Raw genomic sequence first — 22,829 nt, 5'->3', positions numbered from 1 at the left:
AGTCACCAGTTCAGTATCTGACCAAATGTCTCCCCTTCTGTTCCTGAGATATGACGCTGAGTAATGGCCAGAAAAGTGTTTTATACAGAACTTGATAATGTCACTGTGAAGTTGACCTCTGACCTTTTGGAGATAAAATGTCATCACTTAATTATTTTATTCTATGAGACATTTCTGTGAAGTTTTGTCATAACTAGTGCATGAATTCTTACATTTTGTCCAAAACCATGATTAGTGAGGTCACACTGACCTTTGACATTCAACCACCAAATTCTAATCAGTTCATTGTTGAGTCCAAGTGGACATTTGTGCCAAATTTTAAAAACTTCCCTCAAGGCGTTCTTGAGATATCATGTTCATAAGAATGAGACGGACAAGTTAACAGTGGCCTTGACCTTTGACCACCAAATTCTAATCAGTTCCTTGTTAAGTCAAAGTAAACATTTGTGCCAAATTTGAGGATTTGCAAAGCATTCTCGAGATATCACATTCATAAGAAGTAGACACATGAGGTCACAGTAGACGTTTGTGCCAAAGAAGAAGAGAAGAAACTCCCTCAAGGCCTTCTTACGATATGATGTTCATAATAATGAGACAGATGCAAGATCACAGTGACCTTGACCTTTGACCACTGAATTCAAACCACTTCATCAGTGAATTCAAGAGAACGTTTGTGCCAAATTTAAAGAAACTCCCTAAAGGTGTTCTTGAGCTATCACATTCATAAGAATGAGACAGACAAGGTTATGAAGACCTTGACCTTTGTCATTTGACCATCAAATTCTCATCAGCTCATTGTGGAGTCTAAGTGGATGTTTGTGCAAAATTTTAAGAAATTCTCTCAAGGCGTTTTTGAGATATTGTCTTCATAAGAATGAGACAGACGAGGTCACACTGGCCTTGAAATTCAACCACCAAATCTGTTCATCGTTGAGTCCAAGTGAATGTTTGTGCCACATTTGCAGAAACTCCCTAAAGGTGTTTTTTAGTTATTGTGTTAACAAGAATGACACAGGTGCAAAGCTACAGAGGTCTTGAACTTTGACCAAATTGTTCAGTCCAAGTGGACATTTGTGCCAAATTTGAAAGGATTCCCTCAAGGCGTTCCCAAGAATAGGACAGACAACCTGAAAACATAATGCCTCCAGTATCACGGCAACATAAAACAAATAAAAAGAGCTGAAGACATTTCACAACCAAATATTCTCACATTGACTTTTTTTATTTAAAAAAGCTTTGACATTCCAGTGTTTCTGTTTTCCATTTTCTAACAAAAGAGGGTGGTGAGATGACACTCCAGATTGTCAACCATTATTCTGAACCTCAACAACAACCACAACAACAACATGTAGTCAGATCACAAACATCTTCTCTGCAGCCGCGGGTCGTTCAGACACGTGTTAAAAACAAAGGCATCTATCAGCTGATGTGTGTGTGTGTGTGTGTGTGTGTGTGTGTGTGTGATTGTAAGCGGATACAACACCAACAGGAGGGAGAGGCTTACTCACATTTTCACATTGCTCTGCCAAATTATCAACATAATAAAACAAAAACCAAACTGCACACTACCTGCAGTGGTGCATCAGTGCTTGTGGGTGACGTCTGTAAACTAGATCTGCTTTTATCGCTCACTGGTTATTTATTATAGAAGATGCTCATTTTTCTGAGGAGATGCTGAAGCTGAAATTGTTTTGGCTCATGAGACGTGTTTCAGGCAGGAGGGAGGAGGTGGGTGTCTGTAACGGGAATGACAAAAACATCAACACAGGACAAGTCTCATGGTATCTACTGCAGCTGTTTTTAAAAACACACTAATGTCCATTCACGCTGTTTTCTGAAAAGGCTGCCTCAACCTCTTTATTTACACTTAGGTCCAAAGTTTGTCTGTGAAACACACCTCTGTGGGTTTGAGCTGCTTCCCAGGTCATAAATATTCTGCAGAGCTGCAGTTTGGCTCAAAATAACTGTGTACTGGATCAGATCTGGGTCAAAGTGGACAAAATCCTCTCGGTGCTCTGCTCTGGACTGAACTACAACTCTGCCAAAACACTCATCCTAATAAATTATATTAGTTTGTGCACTTGTATTTGCCGTTGTGTCGCTACATACATGGATATCCTTTAACAGGGGGTGATGTTCTTTGCATACTGATGAATTCTGAGAGAAAGACTTCCCATGCCTGCAGCGACACACTGTGGATGAGTATAAAATGTACAGTTCTTGGTGAACATTAAAGGGTAACTTTGATATTTTTCAACCTGAACCCTATTTTTTTCTCACCTTTTTTTGCTTAGTGACTCATGGTGGTGACAATTTGTGATTTTGGTCCAACACTGAGAGAGAGCGCTGCAGCTGGCATCGATGAAACAGGCTGCATTGTAACGTTAAGGGGCAATTGCGCACTGTAATTTACGTCCACTAAAAGTGTTTGTTTTTGTCACTGACAGGCTCAGATTGTTATTCTGAGTGTCTGACAACATTATGAAAGGATCCCTACAGAGATAGAGCTTTGTGTTAAAGAGTCAGATCCTATTTATTTAACCAGAAACAGCCCTGAAGAAGAAACCATCTTGGCTCATCTCTCCACTGTTCCAACAATCACCAGCTCTGGTTTGGTTTAAATTAACCCTTAATTCACCAGTTAGATGTGACAACATGCTGCCTCTATACACACTAACATGACTGTTGATTTAAATGCAGTCTGGTGGGTTTGGTGACGGTGATTTCAGGGCTGTTTCTGGTTAAACAAAAAGGATCTGACTCTTTAACACAAAGTTCTATCTCTGTAGGGATCCTTTCCAAAATGTTGTCGGACACACTAATAATCTGGTGGCAATCATAATTTTGGGGCTGTTTCCTGTCAAACAAAAAGGACCTTTCTTATTAACAAGAACATCTTTCTCTGTAAGGACCCTTTCCTTGATGTTGTCAAACATGTATAACAATCTGAGCCTGTCAGTGGTAAAAACAAGCATTATTTAAAATGGAGGCTGGTGGGTTTTGGCTATAGCAATTTTGGGGCTGTTTCCTGTAGTTGAAAAGGATCTTGTCTTAAAAAAAAAAGTCTATCTCTGTGGGGACCTTTTCCTTGATGTTGTCAGACACGTATAACAATCTGAGCCTGTCAGTGTCAAAAACAAGCACAATTTAAATTTAGTCTGGTGGGTGTGGCAATTGTGATTTCAGGGCTGTTTCTGGTTAAACAAAAAGGATTGACTCTTTAACACAAAGCTCTATCTCTGTAGGATCCTTTCATAATGTTGTCACAGAGTTAGAATAACAATCTGAGCCTGTCAGTGACAAAAACAAACACTATTTCAATGGAGTCTGGTGGGTGTTGCAGTTGTGATTTTGGGGCTGTTTCTTGTTAAACCAGAAGGACCTTATCTTTCACAAAAAAAGCCTATCTCAGTAGGGATCCTTTCCTCCACATAGAATATCAATCTGAGTCTGTCAGTGGCAAAAACAAGTACTATTTAAATGGAGGATGGTGGGTGTGGCAATCATGATTTCGGAGGTGTTTCTTGTTAAATAAATAGGATGTTAATCTTAAACAAAGAGCTCTATCTCTGTAGGGATCCTTTCCATAATTTCACACACATAGAATAACAATCTGAGCCTGTCAGTGACAAAAACAAGCACTTTTCTTGAATGCTCTTGAAAAACTGTTGCCTCCATTCGTCACTCGGACACAAAAACATGGGAAAATAGAGTCCAGGTTGAAAAGTACAGACGTTACCCATTAATATTAAAATGGTCTCTTAAATAATTATAATCAATCCAGTCTTAAAGGATTCTGATTATTTGATCCATGCCTGAATATATTGTTGTTGTGCTGAAACAAACCCAATTCCACAAGAGACATGTTTACAAGCACCACTTCTACTGGTATTACAAAAAGAAAAGAAAGAATAGTGGCAGACAATTCAGATAAAAAAAAAAAAGATAAGTCCTTTAACTCAACCCACTGCTGCTCTTTATAATACTGCAACTACAGGAGGTGGTTCCACTTTCAAAGCGACACACAGGATACACAAAGCAAAGAAAAAAGAAGAAGAAGACGACAAAATAAATGTTGAATGGGGGGAACTTCAGTCTGCAGGTAGCCAGGTGTCCATGTTTCCAGAGGGCTCATCAGTTCAATGCAAAATTGTGCCTGCTTGCTCTTGACGGAGAGAAACAGCTGGAAAAGCAGCACATTGAAATAACTTTCCTCCTTAGTGTTAACAGTCCCTGTGTATGTGTTTGTGTGTGATTGTTCTCACCAGAGAAACATGGTGAGAAATAAAAAGAGGAAACGTAACTGACAAACAGAATAGTGGTTTATTGTGTCTTATATTCTCATTTAGTCATTGAGAGTTGTGGTAGTTGCTCTTTACTATGTACAATAATTTATTAGATTAGTTCTTCTAAAACTGCGTATTCATTTTTCCTAATTTGCTCTATTCTTATCTTTTAAAGGAGCATGTCTTTTTTTCCTCATTTTTCATTTATAACTGCTGCTGTATAAATTCATGAGTTTACTTACAAGCTCGTGTGCTATAAGAGTTGCAAATGTTCCAGAGGTGTGTGTCGAAGGGAAAGAAAAAGAAAAATCCAGATTGAGAGCTCACAAACGCCGACTGGAGAAATATGCAGGAGGAGAGGAGGCCGGGCGGGTTGTAGGTAGGCTGTAGGAGTCGAAGGTTAGCTGGTGGGCAAACAGACGGTGGTGGAGAGAGGGGGAGCTGATGGTGATGATGATGGTGGTGGTGGTGATGGTGGTGGTGGGGGTACAGTCATCATTATTTGGGGTGTGTGATGGTGCTCAGATCTTGAGGTTCTTTATAGTTTCTGCTCTCTTCTTGAGCAGATCTCCCACCTCCTGTAGTGAGCGCAGGTAACTGCTCTGCACCTTGTCCATAGCAGCCTTCGTAAACGACGCCTCCTCCTGAAACACAGGAAACGAAGAGGGAGCCCGTCAGATGATTGTGCATGATGTAACAATATTCCTTACATCCAAGCAAGGACATCAGCTCCTGCCTGATGTACAAGCATTTAACATTTTTACAAGTACTGTATTTCATGTCCTCAAACAGGGTTGGCCAATTTGTTCAACATTCTCTCGCCATAACTTTTCATTCAATATTTGACAGACTGTTGTAAGGTGGAAAACGATTAGTCGACCTGTGATCATTGGCTGCTAACTTTCTAAAATGCATCTGATTCGTTGCACAAGTGAGGCAGAAGGGGCCGAATGAATACGTCCACATCAAGTACACAAGAAGAAGAAAAAAGAGGAACTCCGAAAGAGCCCAGAAGCAAAAAAACAAAACAAAAACAAAAACCCATAAAGATCATGTGCAGCTCTTTGTTCACAAATGAGTGAGAGGAGGGAGAGATACTCTGCTCATGTGTCTGCACACTCACCTGTGTGTGTCCTTCCAAACTTAAACTGGCCAGTTTAAGGGCCGTCATGCCAGTCTCCTGCCCCTTTATATGCTCCAGAGCCTGGGTGAGCACGTCCTGCAAGCTCCCCGTCAGCTCCTGGAAGCCACACACCACCGCTGGCTGCAACACACACAAATAATCAACTATATAGAACACTGCGTTTCTCACAGACGAGCACATACATGCATGGATGTAAAAGAGGAGGATTAATAGGAAGATCTGTACCAGAGCTGTGTTTGCATCCTTTTTCTTCTTCTTCTTCTTCTGTAGACTTGTCTTGAGTGGTCGGAGGATCTTGGCACAGTGACTAGCCATCCACAAGACTATGCACACCGTCTGCGCAGAGTAATGGTATCACGTTACAGCTTTAACACATCAGATCCAGAGTGTGTCTCTATGTGTGGAAGCAGAGATGTCTCACCTCAACAAAGAAGACTAGGTTTTCTAATAAGGAGGGCCAGGTTTTTAATGTGCTCTCTTTCAGTTCCAATAAATCCCCTTTGCATTTATTCAGTATTTCTGTGCAGAGACAGAAGGAAAGATGAAGCATGACAGACACAAAATAAACCTCTGAAGTTTACTGATTCAGACATCCTGCTGCTGACTCACCTTGAAGCTGAACTACTAATGATTTGAAACCGTTACAGATCTGGGTTTGAAGCTCTGACGACTCATCTAAGAAGGAGCAAAGACAAAAGAAGGGATGAGTATGAGGCATGAGGCAAAGTCATTGATCTGCTTCATGTTCCTGCCGTCTCTTCTTACCAAGTCCGACGGTCTCCAGCTCCTGTAGGTGGACAGACAGCTGGAGGGCTGCAGCCTGGCACTGACAGCTCCCACTGGACAGAGCTGGGGCCAGGCGGGTGGAGGGGGGTCCCAGGAATGGATACTGCAGAGCAACAAAAACATCATTACAGCGATGTACTCGACACATCTCAGACATTAAGTCACTCAAACGTACACAAAAGATTTTCTTCTTTTTGACAACAGAATGGTGATCATGTAGAGATGTTTGTTTTGGTTTGAAACTAGCATGGTCATGGAAAGTTTTCCAGTAACCAAGTGTCCTGATTTTTGGCCAACTGTATAAACCTAATAAGGGAGCAATAAATGGGTCCAAACGTGTCTCTCCTGGCTCCCTTACGTCTGGAACACACTGCCTGCATGAGCAGCAAGTGGCGGCCACCTTGCTGAACTGCTGCAGCTCGCACACCTGCAGTGTTCACACTGACAGCGTTGTTGCTGCAGTGCTGCCAGCTGCTGTATCTACTGTATTGACAATATTTCACAATAAAAAGCCTTGTGTTAACACATGAAGGGATTCTGTCCGCAGAGACGCTGTCAGAGGGGGTTTATTTTGAAATGAAGACAGGAAGTGTTTAAGTTAAAAAGAAATGACGGATTAAAAACTCTAGTGAAAGGCGGTTTAATGTCAATATAATTATCATAAGACCACTTTCATAATCTTTTTTGTTGAAAACAGCACGCATCACCCAGAAAAATAGGCGAGTCTTTATTCTCGAGATGTTCTACAGCTGAGTCAGGACTAAGGAGCACTGTTCACATGGGCAGTGTGGCTGCTCTAATCTGTTAACACATGCAGAAAAAAATAAAATAAAAACAAACAAACAAAACAAAAAAAAGAAAAAAATGAGAGATTCTGCGACACACATGCTGCTCACGCAGGCAGTGTGGCTGCTCTAATCTGTTAACATGGGTAAAATAAATAAATAAAGTTGAATTTAAAATAAGTAGTTCCACAATGCACACATGCTGCTCATGTTCACACAGGCAGCGTGTTCCAGGCGTTACAGTCAAGATGACAAAAAAGATAACAAACAAAGATTTATTCATCTTGTATTGAGCCTAACCTTTGTAGATCATAACATGGTATGGAATTAATCTGCAGATGCTCTGGTTCAAAATGAGATCAAACTTTCCTATGGATGTCAGATTTTGAGCCACGACAAAGGCCTAAATGTGGCCTACAATGGATGGTAAGACTTGTGGATTTTAGCTGAGCCGACTGCCAGAAATGCCTTTTGCTACATGATTTTGTCGAAGACTCATAAGAGGAGTGAGGAGTCAGCAGTCAATGATGGTAAAACAGTTAAAAAACAGAGTTTTCAACAATGTGATGTGAATCACTGCAACCATAAGACATTTGTGAGCATAATGACATGGAAGTGCACACAAAATATGAGGCTAATTGGACCAGTAGTATGTGAGATTAGCTGCAGAGGGACAGACACTTTTAGTCATCACTTAGGGAGTTATATGAGCACACATTAAGATAAACTTTAAGACAGCCACGAGGAGGATGGAGGGTTCTTTCAGTCAAGTTGTACATTTTATTTTTGGACATTAAGTATCCTTAAATTGGGACTTTGGGTTTGTGCATAAAGAAATATTCCTGCAATCCAATATTACTAGACTCTCTAATCTGTGCCCTGCTGCCACTGAGCAAGCTCTGTGAGGATAGGCTCTTCAGATTTGGGGTGCGACCTGCCTAAAGGACCTTTAGAGAAGGTAGTTTTGTCTCAGATCTGATATCTACAGGTTAGCCAAAAGAATATTTCTCTCCATTCCTTGAGGCGATGCAGAACAGATTTATAGAAGAATGCCTGAACATTGACTGTTGCAAAAAGAGCACAGGATCTGTTTTATATGAGACAATTCATGCAGCTGCATCTCGATCCTCACTGAGCTGCAGAGGGAGGAGGAACTCGGCTCACACATGTCAGTTAACAGTTGGTCTGGTTCATCCCTTATCAGTATGTATCAGGCTCAACCAGAAAGTTTTGTAAGATCTGACAACTTTTTCCATCTTGATTTCAAAATTGGACAAATCCCAGTCCATGTGTGAAGCAACAGTTTCTTATTTCTCTCTTCTTCTTTATTTCCTGTTGATGTTATTGGGTATTTGTGTTAAACATACCTGTACGCGTTTTTCTGCTATCTGAGCGGCCGTCTGCAGAGTCTGGTTGAGCTGCGACAGCAGGCTGCTGAGGATCAAGGTCTTGTCTCCCACTCCGTTTTCGTTGGTCACCTCAGAGTTCTGTTGCGATGGCGTGTGTCCCAGAGCGGCCAAAGAGGCGAGGAGGCGAAGCGTTAGAGAGCGTATCCTCAGCCACACGGACTCTTCCTCCAGAGAACGACGCCGGTGCTCCTCAGTTAATTGGCTGTGGAAGGAGAGAACAAAGGTTGATTTCGTTTAACCTTTATTCCACACAAAATTTGAATGTTAAGTTAAAGGCGACATTTTAAAAACAAGAAGTATGACAAAATGTACTACAACTTTTCTCAAGAACTAAAACTAAATTCTAATACGAGAGATGGATGAATGGATGTATTTTTCTTTTTTTTAGGCTTTTCCAAACACAAGACCACCAGCATCATACACACCATTTTTGTTAGTTTACTTTCTTATTCCTGAAAGTTGGTCCCTACCACCTCCTTTCCCATGACATCACACGTGTCATGAAAGACAGTGGTCGTCTCTCAACCAAGTCACAGCAAGATTTTATGAGTCTATCACTAGCGCATCGTTTGCCTGGTTTAAATCATCTCTCTGGCCGTACTCACTTTGTTCAGCTTAGAAATTTCAAATCCAACTATTTTCCAGTTACTAGTGGTGTTCCGCAGGGCTCTGTCCTAGGCCCCTTTTTATTCATATTTGTATTTATACCTACTTATAATCTACTGATGCATTGCTGCTTGTTTGTTTTTTTTTGTTTTGTTTTTTTTACTGTGTGTTTTAAGGTGTGGCTTGACTGCTTTGAAAGGCACATATAAATAAAATACATCATTACTATTATTATTATCATTATCATAACTGCCTGATCTGACACAGTGACCATTGTAACAGACAAAAATACTGTGCTGTCTGAACCAGGCGTAAGTCTTTCTGCAGGGACGTCAAGAGGTATCCCAGCTGCAGCATCAGTTTATGCCCATTGTTGTTCCTGATCCAAGCAGACACCCTTGTTGGACAGGTTGGCCTTACTGGGCTGATATCATGTGGTCTGAACCACAAAACTACCCCACCAAAAAAAACAAAACAAACAAAAAAAAAAAACAAAAACCCCTGAGTCAGAGCCTTTATTTTTCCCACGATCATGCAAACACTTAACTATAAGATAAGATTTTAAGATATATAGTGAATAAGTAGATACACTGCACACAAGAGAGCTGAATTGCTTCTTCTTTTGATTTAGTCTTCATTTGAAATGTTACAAACGTGTTTCGCCTGTGGCTTCATCAGGGTTAAGATATACTTCACTAATCCTCTCAGGGATTAGTGAAGTATATCCAGTTCCCAAGCCAAGTCCCTATGAACTGAGCTACTGCCGCCCCTATCTGGTGTAAACAGGAAAACAATACATTTAATGCTGACCTTGCAATTTGCAAACAGCTCAAACTAAAACTGAGGCTGGAACCGGACTGAGACCACCTCTTCAAGAAGGTCTTGGTCCGGTTGTTTTGGTGCACACCTGAGTGTGATTGCTGTGTTCACACCTGCCCAAACGAACCGCACTGAGGGGGCAAATGAACTTGAGTTTGATTGAACCAAACCAAACGGGGCAGGCGTGAAAGCAGCCTAAATCTAATCAGGTGCCACCACTTGAGATTTACTTCTTATTCCTGGGATCGTTAGCGACAACATGCACCTCGTTTTTGCCAGAATATGAAACAGTGATGTACCTGTCTTTAGGGTCCCAGCTGGTAAAAACAGTAAGGTCTCTGTTGTCCCTCATATTATCCCAGGGGATGTCATCCTCCTCTGGAGACAAAGACATGGCCTTCACGCTCTCCTCCAGACTCAACACACTGAGAGACAAATTAAAAAACAAACAACTATTAAATAAGAAGACTTTGCAGCACAAGTAGCTTTAATGTAGTGTTTCATGTTTTGAGCATGTTCTCACATATCGGCCTCGAGGAACAGGTCCAGCAGCATCCTCTCAGTGCGGACCTGGGCAAAGTGCAGCGATTGGTTCAACCTGTTCCTGAGAGCGATGAACTCTGGGATTTTCTCAAACGCTCCGTACTTATACGCCTGGATGATATACTCTGAGGTCTGAGGAAGGAGAGATACATTACAGAGGGAACTGAACATAAGTACAAATGTGACCTCGGCTTTAAAGTGTTTAGAAATTGAATCACAAGGTGGGATAGACTTACATCTTTCTGGTTAGAGTGGAAAAACCTGAGGGAGAAATTACAGGACTGGGAGGCTGCAGCGAACTGACCCAATGACTCAGCGTAGCGCGTTAACAGAAATCTGAAAATGAAAAAGAAAGAAGCACTTTTACACTCAAATCTCTGAGTGAATAGTAAACACTGTTCTGGGCTCATATTTATCAAACGTCTCAGAGACAGATATCAGTCCTAGCTGGTCAAAACCTCCCATTTAAACACATTTTTGGTTCAACTTTTAGGGCTAGGAGTAAACTAATGTAATCAATTTATTTAACTCATGCCTGCCTTACGTCAAACAACCCTGCAAACGACTTCACTGTGCAGACACAGACTGTGCCAATAGTGAAGTTCAATGATGTGGATATGGTCAACTTATAGCTGTGCTCTCTCCAGCACCAAACAGGAAGTAGCAAACCAGTGAACATGGAGGGGAAAGAATGTGAACAACTCTTGGTTCTGTTCTTTGGGACAGGAGGAGAAACTGGTGGAGTCGTGGAGTGAACAAGAGTTGGTAGACGGTGTTTACTTTAGTGAGAAATCTTAATTTTTGGAACAGTCCACCTCTCATTCTCACAGTCTCCTCCCACTAAACTAGTGCAGCTACCCAATGGAGGGTGGTTGTGAGTAGAGACGACAAAATCCAAAATGTAAAGTTTGAACATAAACACAGTTTATACCTACAATTCTACTAATGCCGAATTGACAAGACGTGTCGACATGTGACGCCTTTTATCTTGTGTTTCTAAAGTTATGTGTTTTTGCAGACACATGAGGAAACGTTAAAATGTTGTATTTATTAAAGTGAGTTTGACGTAACATTTTCCACCAGGAGCAGGATGGGAATTAATCTAAAAAAAAAATCCCAAAACCTTCACTAAAACAGTCTTCAGATGTGAGAGGGCGTCAGACTTTAGTCTTTTAAAAGTATTTTCAAAGTCTTAGGTCATGTTTACACGAAAACGATGCACTGAAAACAGAATCGTTTCTCATTTTTGTTTTGAAAAAAGTTCCATGTTTAGATGACAACGTTTTGATAACAATTGCCGTGAACACGGATCTGCACAAATGACCAGAAAACGCTGCAGCTTACGCTTCCTTCTACAGAGTGGCGATGTATAAACAAACAAAATGGCAACCGCACCAACGTTTGTCTGGACGGACGACGAGGTGGAGTTGCTCTAGTAAATCTACACTATGATGGGGAAGCATTGATGAATTCAACAGGGTGAGCAGCACAAGCAGAGCTCGGGAGTCCACCATTGTTATTGTGATGGTCGACTTTCTCACGCATGCCTCGTGACTGGAAGTGTAATGCTCATGTGCGAAAGTCTCCGTTTTCAGAGGGACTGCATATTGCAAGTTTACATGACAACGGAGACGGTGCCGTTTCCAAAAAATTGCACTCTGGAACACGTTTTCAAAACGTTGCGTTTTCAGGCACCCAAAACGCCGCTGTCGTGTAAACGATCGGCCAAAACGCAACTAAAGTTTACTGTTTTCAGTTGAAATCGTTGTCGTATAAACAGGACCTTATAGTGTATAGCAGGCATTAGGTCATCCCTCTTATCTGTGGGGATAATTAGAAGAGCTCCAGAGGTGTTGTTACCTGTGAGGAGCTGCCAGATGGTGTTCAGGCAGAGTGTGCAGTCCATGGTAGAGGAAGTATCTATCAACAATGAGCTTGTTAAAGGTATATATACTTTTTTTCTTACCTTGAGCAGGGAGCAAGAGAGAGCACGTACTCCTGCCACAAAAACCAAGGTCCTTATAAGTAACGTATAAGTAACTTAAAGTAATGAATAAATAGTAGTTTATGAAACTTTTCTGCTTGTTCAGCTCCTCCGAAAAAAGCAGTTCATGAATTTCCCCACCACTTAGTGTGAAGTGATGATAAAACAAGCTGTATTCATGCAAATCCTGTGCGTGTATATTTATTAAATTCATCCCATCCCAGCTATTTGTCAGATGTATGTTCAGTGTTACAGAAATAAATATTTTACACTCTTTATTGCCTGTTCTTTTCATGATATGTGCATTTATTTTAAACTACACACCAGTGGTTGTTCACTGTGTTCATTTACAGCCTGATGCCTAATTACTCCTGCATGAATAACGTAGATAGTTTAGTCACCTATATTTCAATTTGAGTCAGTGTAGGAAGTTTCAACTGTGTTGCTGTACTGACCCTATGGTGTCGTGCTGTACATGCTTGGCGTCCAGGCTGGAGTAGAGGTCCACCACAGGCTCAAAGGCTCCCAGGTGACAGTAGACGAGCAGCAGCAGCAGCTTGAACTGGGCGTTGGAGGGACTCAGAGACAGACCCTCCTGGAGGACGCCCAAACACTGCCACACCATGCTCTCATCCCCTGCAGCAGCAACAACACAAGGCGACACAGTTAGAGACATTACCAGTGACACAGAGAGAAGCTCTGGAGGAAGAGACGGGAAAACTCACCAGTGTCTGTCCATAAGTCGATGTATACATGAGCTGCCATGAGACAATACATATCAGAGAACTGCAGCTCCGTCTTCAGAGCGTTCTTCCCTGTTAGACACAAAAAATACCATTAAGAAAACCTCACTGTTGGGCCAGATGCCAACGTTTTTTAACAATTAGTTCAAGTTCACAAACAAACATCGGACCTTTAAGAGTGACTAACTTACCAAACTTGAGTCCGTGCCGATAGTGAGCTTTGAGCTCTGCGATGAGCCGCAGTTTCCCGTCCACGTTGAGAGCGTGATGCAGCCCGAGCGCTCGACTCAGCTGGCACACGCACAAATGCCTCTGCAGCGCTTTGGTGTCCTCTGGAAAAGCGAATCCCTCCTCTCCCTGCTCCCCCAGCGGGACCGCTTCACTCAGACGGTTAATGAACTACAACAGTTGAGGAAGAGAGGAATGTGTTTCACTGGCCAACCCTTCACTTCACCTGCGTGTGTGCAACAATGCTGCTGTAACTCACCTGCACGTGCTGTTCAGGCGAGAGCAGATGGAGGTATATTTTTAGGTCGGTGATGCAGCAGGGTTTGTCTCCAAACTTCCCGAAGAACTGCACCATTAGCTCTAAAGGCTCACCTGTTCAAAGCCACATGAAGTCACACATAAGGAACACCCGGCAGAGGGTGAAGCTAAAAAAAAAACACTTAGTTGCATAGTCCATGTGTTTTACCTAACAGGCTCTCTTCAGGACAGCCCCTTTCTCTCAGTCTGTGCATTAATTCAAGACGAGCTAAATAGGGTCCTCTGAGTGATCGGGAGTCTTTGCCATCCTCCCCTTTAATTCTCTCATCCACGAACCTCACCACCTCAGCCACAGTGTGATGTACCGAACCCTCCGAACAGCTGGGGACACACAGAAACACATAGATCAGAGCTGGACATTCATCTGTTTAGCAGAACTCTGGTGCTGCCCTCTAAAGTTTAGAGGTAAACAACAGAACAGCGCCACAGGAGCTCACAGCGACTCAAGGACGACTCAGCAGGTTGTGCACAAGGTGTTCCAAACTCAGGTTGAAGGATGAGCTCCGTAAACACTCAGCAACTTTGTCATTTTAAGGCCGTCATACAGCCGAGAGCAGGAAGTAAGAATGGATTTAAACTAACATTCTGACTCTGATGAAGGCTGGATGGATGAAATGTTGTGACTGTGCGTTGTGAACACAAAGAGCCTGAACAAATATAAGCAGGACGATATTATCGGACGATTTCAGCTTTGTAGTGCAGTGCCTGTTCAGAACGGGCGCTCATGTGTGCCAGCGAAAGCACGTGAACACACATGAAGGCAGTGTCCATGTCTCACGGTCGTGTGCGCGGTGCACAGTAGAGCTACAGGCTACAATGAGGCTAAAAACAGAGTTCAAATGAGGTTTTTCCAAACAACTTTTTATGTCGGGGCTTCAGGACACTTGGATCACTACGGACGAGCAGTATGGAGATATTTTGTGGTTTCAATTATGTGTTTTTGGACGTTTGAATCTGGGGCGCCGTCAGCCTCCATTAGGTGGAGTTGTGTTGCTACCTCCTCTCCCCTTGGATCTCTGCAAGTGATGTGAGGACTCTAAAACTTCACCTGAGCCTCCCTCGGCATATGGGTGAGTAGATAATGGCTGAATTTACATTTTTGGGTGCACTATCCCTTTAAGATGAAACTGGCAGAGTTCCCACAGAAACTGTGCACCCCACGGCCTTGCACTGGGTCTTCAAGTTTGCTTTCACTCGCCTCTGCAGCAGCTGCTTCTCTAATCTGATCCATCAGTTTGATCTGATCAGCTCTGATCGATCCAACCACAAACAGATCAATTCTTCACCCTGCAGCTCAAACTCCACAAACTGCTGCAGAGGGGAAAAAAATCTCATTAAGAGTTCTGCCTGTGCTGCATTCACAAAGGGACACACACAGAAACAAAAAACATTTGCTGATTCATCCCATTTTTTTCCTGCATTGTGTCCTCTGAGTACACGCCTTGATCACAAGTCTCCAATAACCACACGTGAGGAACGCTTACCAAAAATGTTTATGTTTCGTGTTTCTGTCAAAGTATTATTTGCCCATGTATCCTCACAGAATTTTTGAGACCCTCCAATATTTAAATGGTCATCTGCCGCAAAACCCCCGACACTGGTCATGCTCAAACACACTCAGTCCCACTTAAAATAAAACTTTATACTCACTGCTCTCCTTCTTCTGGTGGACTCCACGACTGGTCAATCAGGTGGAAGAGAGAGTCAAAGTAGGAGGGATAGAACTGCCAATCATCAGGGCTATGAACACAAACACACACAGGTTTGTACCTTTGTCTCGTGTTCACAGAAGTCTCATCTTAAAGAGATGATACTCACTTTTTGAGCAGCAGCTTGTGGGCCAGGGAGTTACACTCGGGCCAGCGCTGTAGCCTCTGGTAGAGCATCATACACTTGTTTTCTCTGCTCTGCAGCTCGCTGGTCAGCTTCTCTGTGGACGGACGCAGAAATATACAGTGAGGAGGGATCTCTGTGATTTAATCAGTTTAAACAACATTTCATTTGGGTTTATATTTGGTGGTTAACATTGTGTTTCATCTGTGTCTCACTGCTGTGGGTTATTAACAGTGTTCCTCATTTGTGTTCTGTTGCTTAGCTACAAATGTTGAACAGTGGATGTTATTATATCACTGCATCAGTGTTTTCCTGCTTTCTGCTGCCCTGAATGATTTCTGCTCTGTCCTGCTCACTTAACCTGCAGCTTCATTGATTTTAAGACATCTTGCCAAAAGCACTGCAGCTGTAAATCAGCGGGCTGACGACCAGCGTCACAGAGATGTTGATTAATTATCTTTAGTGATAGAGAGGAGGATTTTTCAGGCTTTCCAAGAACACAAAGACATACACCTACCTCCAAGTGGGCCCCTGATCACCTCGAGAGCCTCGACACACTTTCCCAGGCGCTCCAGGATCATAAAGTACAGCTGCACCTACAGTCACACATAAAAAACAAAACACAAACAACTGTAAATAAAGCCAGCAACTGACGATATTTTACAGTTAATCAAAGTGGTTACACAGGGTGTCTACAGGTGTAAACAGGTTAAATTTAAGACTTTTTAATACCACTTTAAATCAAATTTAAGACCAAACTTGTGCTGGAAACACAAACCAAAAGCGAACACATAATCTAAGACAGTATGAATGACCCTGATGACACTTTCTAGGTTCTGCATGTGCGATTCCACAGCTCAGATCAGCTCATTTTACCACGTCGTGTTTCTTTTTCTTTTTTCTTTTCTGTGACTAAGCGACCAATAAAATCTTGCAGCCCTCCTATATATACGATTTATACTGTCTTTAGATGAAGTGCTCCTTTAACTCATATAATCCCTCAGGCCACCTGTCTCACCTCTGCTTCTGCTTCGATCTTCTCCTCCTTCACCATTTTCTCCACCATGCGTTCAGCCAGAGGCAGGAACATGGTTTGGGCCAGCTTCTCATCTTGTGCTGAGATGGCCTGCACAACACACAACACGTTATCTTCAGCATAATGACAATATTTAGTGAATGTGAACACCTGTCCCATCCCATACCTGCATCACCAGACTCATGACAGACCAGAAGTAATACGGATTCTTGGGGACGATTTTATACAAAGCCATTCCTGCCTGTAAAGGTACAGAGAGTCAGCCATTAACACCCTCTGCATGTTTCTGATCATATCTTTTTAATCACAGTTAGTCATGTGTGTTTGCACGTTTATGTGCAGAGCGTGGACGTCAGCTTTCCAACCTGCTGCATCTTCTTGTACTCCCCCACACGAGCGTAAGCCATGAAGAGGTGAGAGTGATACTCCTCGCTGAGAGGAACCTTCTTCACTGCAGCTTCATACAGCTTGGTGACCAGCTCAGCTGTCAACAACAGGAACAACACTCACCATGTAGCTACTACTACCAGCCTTCATATGTGTGTGTGTGTGTGTGTGGGCATGTGTACTCACGACGATGCATCTCCCTGTACAGAATAGTCAGAGCTTGTAGTGAGTTGTCATCAGTGGGCTCCAGAGTGGCCACTTCCTGCGCCAAAGTGAAGGCTTCATCCTGCTTTCCAGTCCTCTGAAGGCCAATGGCCTTTAGGACCTGAGAGGAGGAGGAGGAGGAGGAGGAGGACAGAGAGAAGGATGAAGAGAGACAGAAACAACAGAGTGAGGTGATGTTAATGTCAACAGCCTGACTTCCCCAGAAAACAACGCTCACGCAGGATGTGTGACGGCCAAACTGACGTCTGGATGAAGCTTTTCAGATAACTGCAGCCAAACTAAAGCGTGGATTTGGTTTCTGTGCCTCTCTGACCACCTCATTGTTCAGAGCATCATAAATTATCAGTGTTTTCCTTCCCAGTCACTCACAGTGACGTATGAGACAGACATCCTCACGTTTAATACTTTCAGCCCAGTTCAGACCGAAGACTCACGATGAGACGAAACTGTTTTCAAACGTTGCAGAGAAAAGTGTCAGCGGTGTGACCTGGCCGGTCTGAGCTCGACTCAAGCCGGCTGATGGTCACCTGACACTCAGCTGGTCAACTGGCCGGTTGGTTTGGTTTTAAAGCACGTCGCCCGTTTCAACAGGTGTGACTTGGTGTGAACCGACAGGTTTTTAGAACGTCTGGTCGCGTATCTTTGGTCTGAACTGGACTTTACAGTTTCTCAGAAAGGTTTTTGTGGTCTAACGTTGGTCTGCAAAATATCATCTGAAATCAATGCCACAACTAGTTGTCAGATTTGAAACTTTATGTTTTTAAAACAGGGCTATCCCCATTTTAAAATTCCATACTCTTCCAGACTACAAGGTGGATTTTTCAGACCATATCTGACGTCTGATTACAAACAGCTAGATGTAAAAAAAAAAAAAAAGGTTTAAAATCCAAGACATGACGTGTGTAACACTCTGACTGTGCTCTAAATGAAAAATACTGTCGGGAGGCACTGCAGCTCAACCCAACAACAAACCCGGACAAATCCACCTCTCAAACTCCTGCTCTAAACACCATGAAAAACACTCTGCCTGTATGACCGATTTTTTTTTTTTTTGAAATTCAGAATTTTAAATTTTAGACGCAGCAGTCCAGAGCTCAGGCATGCAAACCTGTACACAAGGGGTCAGACACAGATATTTACGTTTCAAAGAGTCATAGCATTTGACTAAGGCTCTCACTGAAGGACAGCTCGGAAAAGGTTTTAACCTATCATTCTTACAATTATCCTGAACTCGTCAGACACCAGCACAACGTAACTTCCACATGTTCATCTGGTTGTTTGTCTGACAAAACTATAACGAATGGCTATTTTCAGCTAACTCAAGGACACATTTGAAATACTACAGATTTGCAGCCTAATACAATTTGAGGTGATGGTGACAGTCTGGTGGCCATCAGGCCTAAAGATTATTCACTGGGTGTTTTTTTTGTTTGCCTTTAATGATAGCACAGCTGAAAATGGTGATGACATAGAGCAGAGGGGCCACGGGTCACAATTGAAGCAGACTCAGCCTCCATGGGGCACACACTCTACCAGGTGAGCTAGAGGTCGCCCCGTCCATCAGGTCACAGCTCGCCTGACCTCTGCAGCATCAGCATGTGTTCATTCATGAGCAAACTGCTGCACTGTGACTCGCCTGGTGAAGTGTGCCAAGTCGATTTTATGTACATAGCCCAATATTGCAAATTTGTGTCAGGGGCTTTACAATGTGTACAGTATACAAGACTCTCTTTGGATGAGGGAAAACTCCCCCAGAAACCTTTTATGGTTGCATATGTGTTTTTCTGAGTCATTACATGCAAAGAGAGATTATGACTGTACTGAGTAAACAGCTGACATGTCATATAATATCAGATAGAGAACATTTTAAGGGTTACATCAGTGCACTAGCAGCTGCTTTGTATCAACAGGTTCAACATCCATGTAAACTTGTATTAACAGTAGAAAACAACAGGTTTGAGGAGAACTCCCTCTCAGTCACTCACCTTGGCGCAGTGCAGGTCCTTGTGTTTCTTCAGCAGTTTATCTGCCTGCTGTATTGCCATCTTATTGTTGCCATTGTCAAGGTAATCTGGGGAAACACAGGGGACAAACATTAATGATGGTGATTGGAAATACTAGTCTTCAGCTCAGCATACATTTGGGCAACAGTGACTTGTCATAAACCTGTGTGTTACCATGTAAATACTGGAGAGTAGTCAATCAATCGATTAGCTGATCATTTTGATACTTCACTCATTGTTTAAAGGTCCAGTGTGGAAGATTAAGTCCTGTCTAGCAGCGAGGATTGCACATTGCAACCAGCTGAAACTTCCTTGCACCAGGAGCCAAATTATCCTCAGAGGTCTCTTCCTCTCCAACACACCAGGGGTCTCATTTATGAACACTGCGTACACAGTAAATGAGGCCTGAAAGACGCAAAAGTTGTGATCTATAAACACAGACTTGATGGGAGAAGCTTTGACCCAGGCCTACGAACATTTTGGAGACGGGGAACTGGCGACACAGATGGTGAGGTGGAAGCCTGATTGTAGAAACTGTCCAATTTTTTTGGGCCATACCATTTTTTGACAGTTTATGTTTTTGACTAGTGATTAAACAAAAAATCAACTGGAAGACATTTACTTTTGCTTGGAATAGACTTTTGTTTTTCTGACCAAACGGCTGACATATTCATTGAAAGAAAATACTCAGCAGATAAACAGATAATACAAGTCCCAGCAAAGCTGTCACCATAACTCTTTCTCAACGCCTGGTAAATGTTGAAGTGTGTCCACACACACACACACACACACACACACACACACACACACACTAACAGAGACACCTCAGTTCAGCCTCTTCAGGACAGCTGGCTGCCAAAATTAACCGTACCAGACAGCACACTGTGATTATGTCATGTCTATTCTCTCTGTTCAACCCGTCATCACAGGGCAACCAAAAGTTGACGAAAGCCGACACAAATGTGAGGAACATGAACTCATCACTCAGAGCATGTGAGGTGCCATATGGGCGCACCACATGTGAACAAACTGTGCTGGCAGTGACAGGAAGTAAATATTAAAATGGCCTGCTCTGAGAGAGGGCCATACATATCACATGTTTCAGACCCATCTCAAACAATGGCTTAAAGCAAAACTGGACTTAAATCACCACCAAGGAGTCGCTAATAATTTTGTTTTTCCTGCCTCTCACCCAGTGTCAGCTGGGATAGGCTCCAGCCCCTCCGTGACCCCCAACAGGATAAGTGGAAACAAATGAATGACTATTTTCTGCAGTTAAACATGTGATGAAGATACATACGTAATAGAGGCAGGAAATCTTATTCTGCATTACATTCTGATGCCAATGTGTCTGTTAAAGGCCAACATCGGCTGATTTTTATCAGCTTAACGATATATCAGTCGGGTCCTATGTAAAACAGCCGAACAGGTCGGAGTGTGACCATCAATCGCTCTGAACCTATATATCGATTCATTGATCAACAATCCAGTATCACTGCAAAGTGAAAACATGGATCCATATCTTTATTTCCAGGATGCACTTTTATTTTGAAAGTCTGTGTGACCATCAAGTAGCAGCAGGCAGATGAGAAAGACAATGAGGATAATGTTATTTACTCGAGAATAAATCAGCAGCGTGGAAATAATCTGGATTTCAGAGGAAAAGGGGGCCAACAGACACATGCTGACGTGCACAAGAGATACAACACGAGCGTCTCATGCCGCTAACTTCTCCCTACAGCAACATCAGCTGCTGTTTCAACAATGTGCAGCTGAAATTCAACCGAGGTGTTCTGTCGGGAGTCGCAGTGACTTAAACCAGCGGTGAGAAAGAAAAATACTAACGTTACATGTTAAGTTATGTGTTATATGGGAATTTAATATTGTCTCACATCGATCGCAGGCCTCTCAATCACACTGAATCAAAATCATATCCTATCATGATGAAACTGGTGATTTACACCCCTATTACATACACACTTACAGCAGCTGAATGTCACAAAGTAAGTTTATGCAAGTGCTTACTACTTAAGTTCAAATTCAAGGTACTTTACTCGAGTGTTTCCATTTCACACAGCTTTATACCTCCACTCCACCACATCTCAGAGGGAAATATTGCACTATAACTCCACTACTTGTGTCTGACAGCCTGTTCTGATTAGATTTTAATCCTCTTCCTGTCCATGTGCTGATGTTGAATGATCTTAAGCTGAATAAACTCTTTAAAAACCTTCTAGGACCAGCTGCAAAATGCATCGTCACAGAGCTGGCTCCATGGAAAGGTGAGTTTTTAAAGATGCATAACTCTCACACATGGCCAGGCTGCAAACATACAATGGTCTGACAGATTATGATGCATTGCAGTAGATTAAACTACCCAACAGTATATAGAGGAGCTCAACCTGAAGCATGTACAGCAGTACAATGACACATTAATGCAGCAGGAATATTCATTAAAACATTAGATAGAAGAAGAGAAACACTGACAGCATGGGAGCACATTCTGCTGCTAATACTTGTAGACTACTTTAGCTTAAACGGGGTTTTAATGCAGTACTTTTACTTGTAATGGAGTATTTCTAGTGTGATATTAGTACTTTTACTCAAGTAAATAATCTGAATACTTCTTCCACCATCGCTCAACAACAAAACAGATAGTAACTGTCTGTTATTTCCGTTATTTATGAGCCCCAAAGAGCTCCGTGAGCTGTGACAGCTCCATGCTAACAAGCTAGCCGGAGTTAGCTTAAAGCATTGTCCTTACACTATTATGATCCTGATGCTAGCTGGAAGCTAACCGTGTAACGTTTAGCTAGCCACACAGCAGATTCAGACTGAGCTCAGACAGCTGATCACAACCTAAACACCTGTCAGCACGAGGCGTTTAACCTGCACACATACACAACTTTTATTTTCACACACACACACTGCTGCAGCATGTGTGTGAGCTGAGTGAGCGAGCTAGCTGACACATTAGCATGCTAGCTAGCTGTCAAATAGCGACCGTTAGCAAAAAGGAGTTCGACTTTGACAATGAGAAGAGTCGACAAACATTTCCGCGCCGGTCACAGCTGTAACACCACCGGGAGTGGGGACAGGTGGGACACCGGGGACACTCGGTTTCACCCCGACACCCGTGTCCTGCCCCGGCTCGGTGGCAGACCGGGTAAGGTGCACTGTCATTGGGCGCTGCAGGCAGCACAGTCCGTGGTTGGAGCTGGTGGGGCCGCATCGCTGCCCTCACACTCCAACACCGGCAGCTTTACCGAACATGCTCCAGTACACAACACCGGGACGTGCCCCGGAGCCACAGACGCGCTTCAATATACCGGTCCCCATTGAGTCCTTACCGTATATGGGTCTGAGTCTCCTGTCGTTGGGGTCCTGCACATGGCCTCTCGCCGCCATGGTGGAGTTTACCTGCTGGGTAAATGTTCGCGCATGCGCAGTGTGAGCGGCACTGAGGAGCGATTAAAGGACTTTTGTGTCCTGCACTGCAACAGAGAGGAAGAGCAGAGGAAGAGGAGAAGCTGCTCTCATCTGAGCTGGGTTACAAAACATCTGTCACTGGAAGTGCAAAAAAAATAAGTGTTGACTTTTCTCAATTCTTCTTCTGCTTGTTTTTCTTTTATTTCAAATGTTATGATCATGGGTGCAGATCCCGGGGGGGACGGGGTGACATGTCCCCCCAAAT

The 22,829-nt window shown here is 42.9% G+C and overlaps 1 protein-coding gene across 1 annotated transcript; it reads right to left on the bottom strand.

Annotated features, from left to right (window-relative positions):
* Window positions 1–1,201: 1,201 nt before the first annotated feature.
* On the bottom strand, window positions 1,202–22,586 carry naa25 (N-alpha-acetyltransferase 25, NatB auxiliary subunit). Its single transcript, XM_033647415.2, has 24 exons — window positions 22,486–22,586; window positions 19,118–19,203; window positions 17,094–17,232; window positions 16,886–17,004; window positions 16,687–16,761; window positions 16,503–16,610; window positions 16,002–16,080; window positions 15,470–15,581; window positions 15,302–15,391; window positions 13,800–13,972; window positions 13,593–13,705; window positions 13,297–13,504; window positions 13,088–13,177; window positions 12,818–12,998; window positions 10,615–10,714; window positions 10,359–10,510; window positions 10,135–10,260; window positions 8,369–8,612; window positions 6,196–6,319; window positions 6,040–6,105; window positions 5,852–5,949; window positions 5,656–5,766; window positions 5,410–5,550; window positions 1,202–4,930 (listed from the first exon to the last, which is right to left on the bottom strand). The coding sequence occupies exons 1-24, from the start codon at window positions 22,541–22,543 to the stop codon at window positions 4,808–4,810; spliced, it is 2,916 nt and encodes a 971-aa protein (XP_033503306.1). The 5' UTR covers window positions 22,544–22,586; the 3' UTR covers window positions 1,202–4,807.
* Window positions 22,587–22,829: the final 243 nt, after the last annotated feature.

Source organism: Epinephelus lanceolatus, chromosome 19 (genome assembly GCF_041903045.1).
Source record: "Epinephelus lanceolatus isolate andai-2023 chromosome 19, ASM4190304v1, whole genome shotgun sequence".
NCBI classification, from domain to species: Eukaryota; Metazoa; Chordata; class Actinopteri; order Perciformes; family Serranidae; genus Epinephelus; species Epinephelus lanceolatus.
The sequence above is the reverse complement of the archived record's forward strand: the minus strand, read 5'-3'. Positions and strand labels throughout refer to the sequence as shown.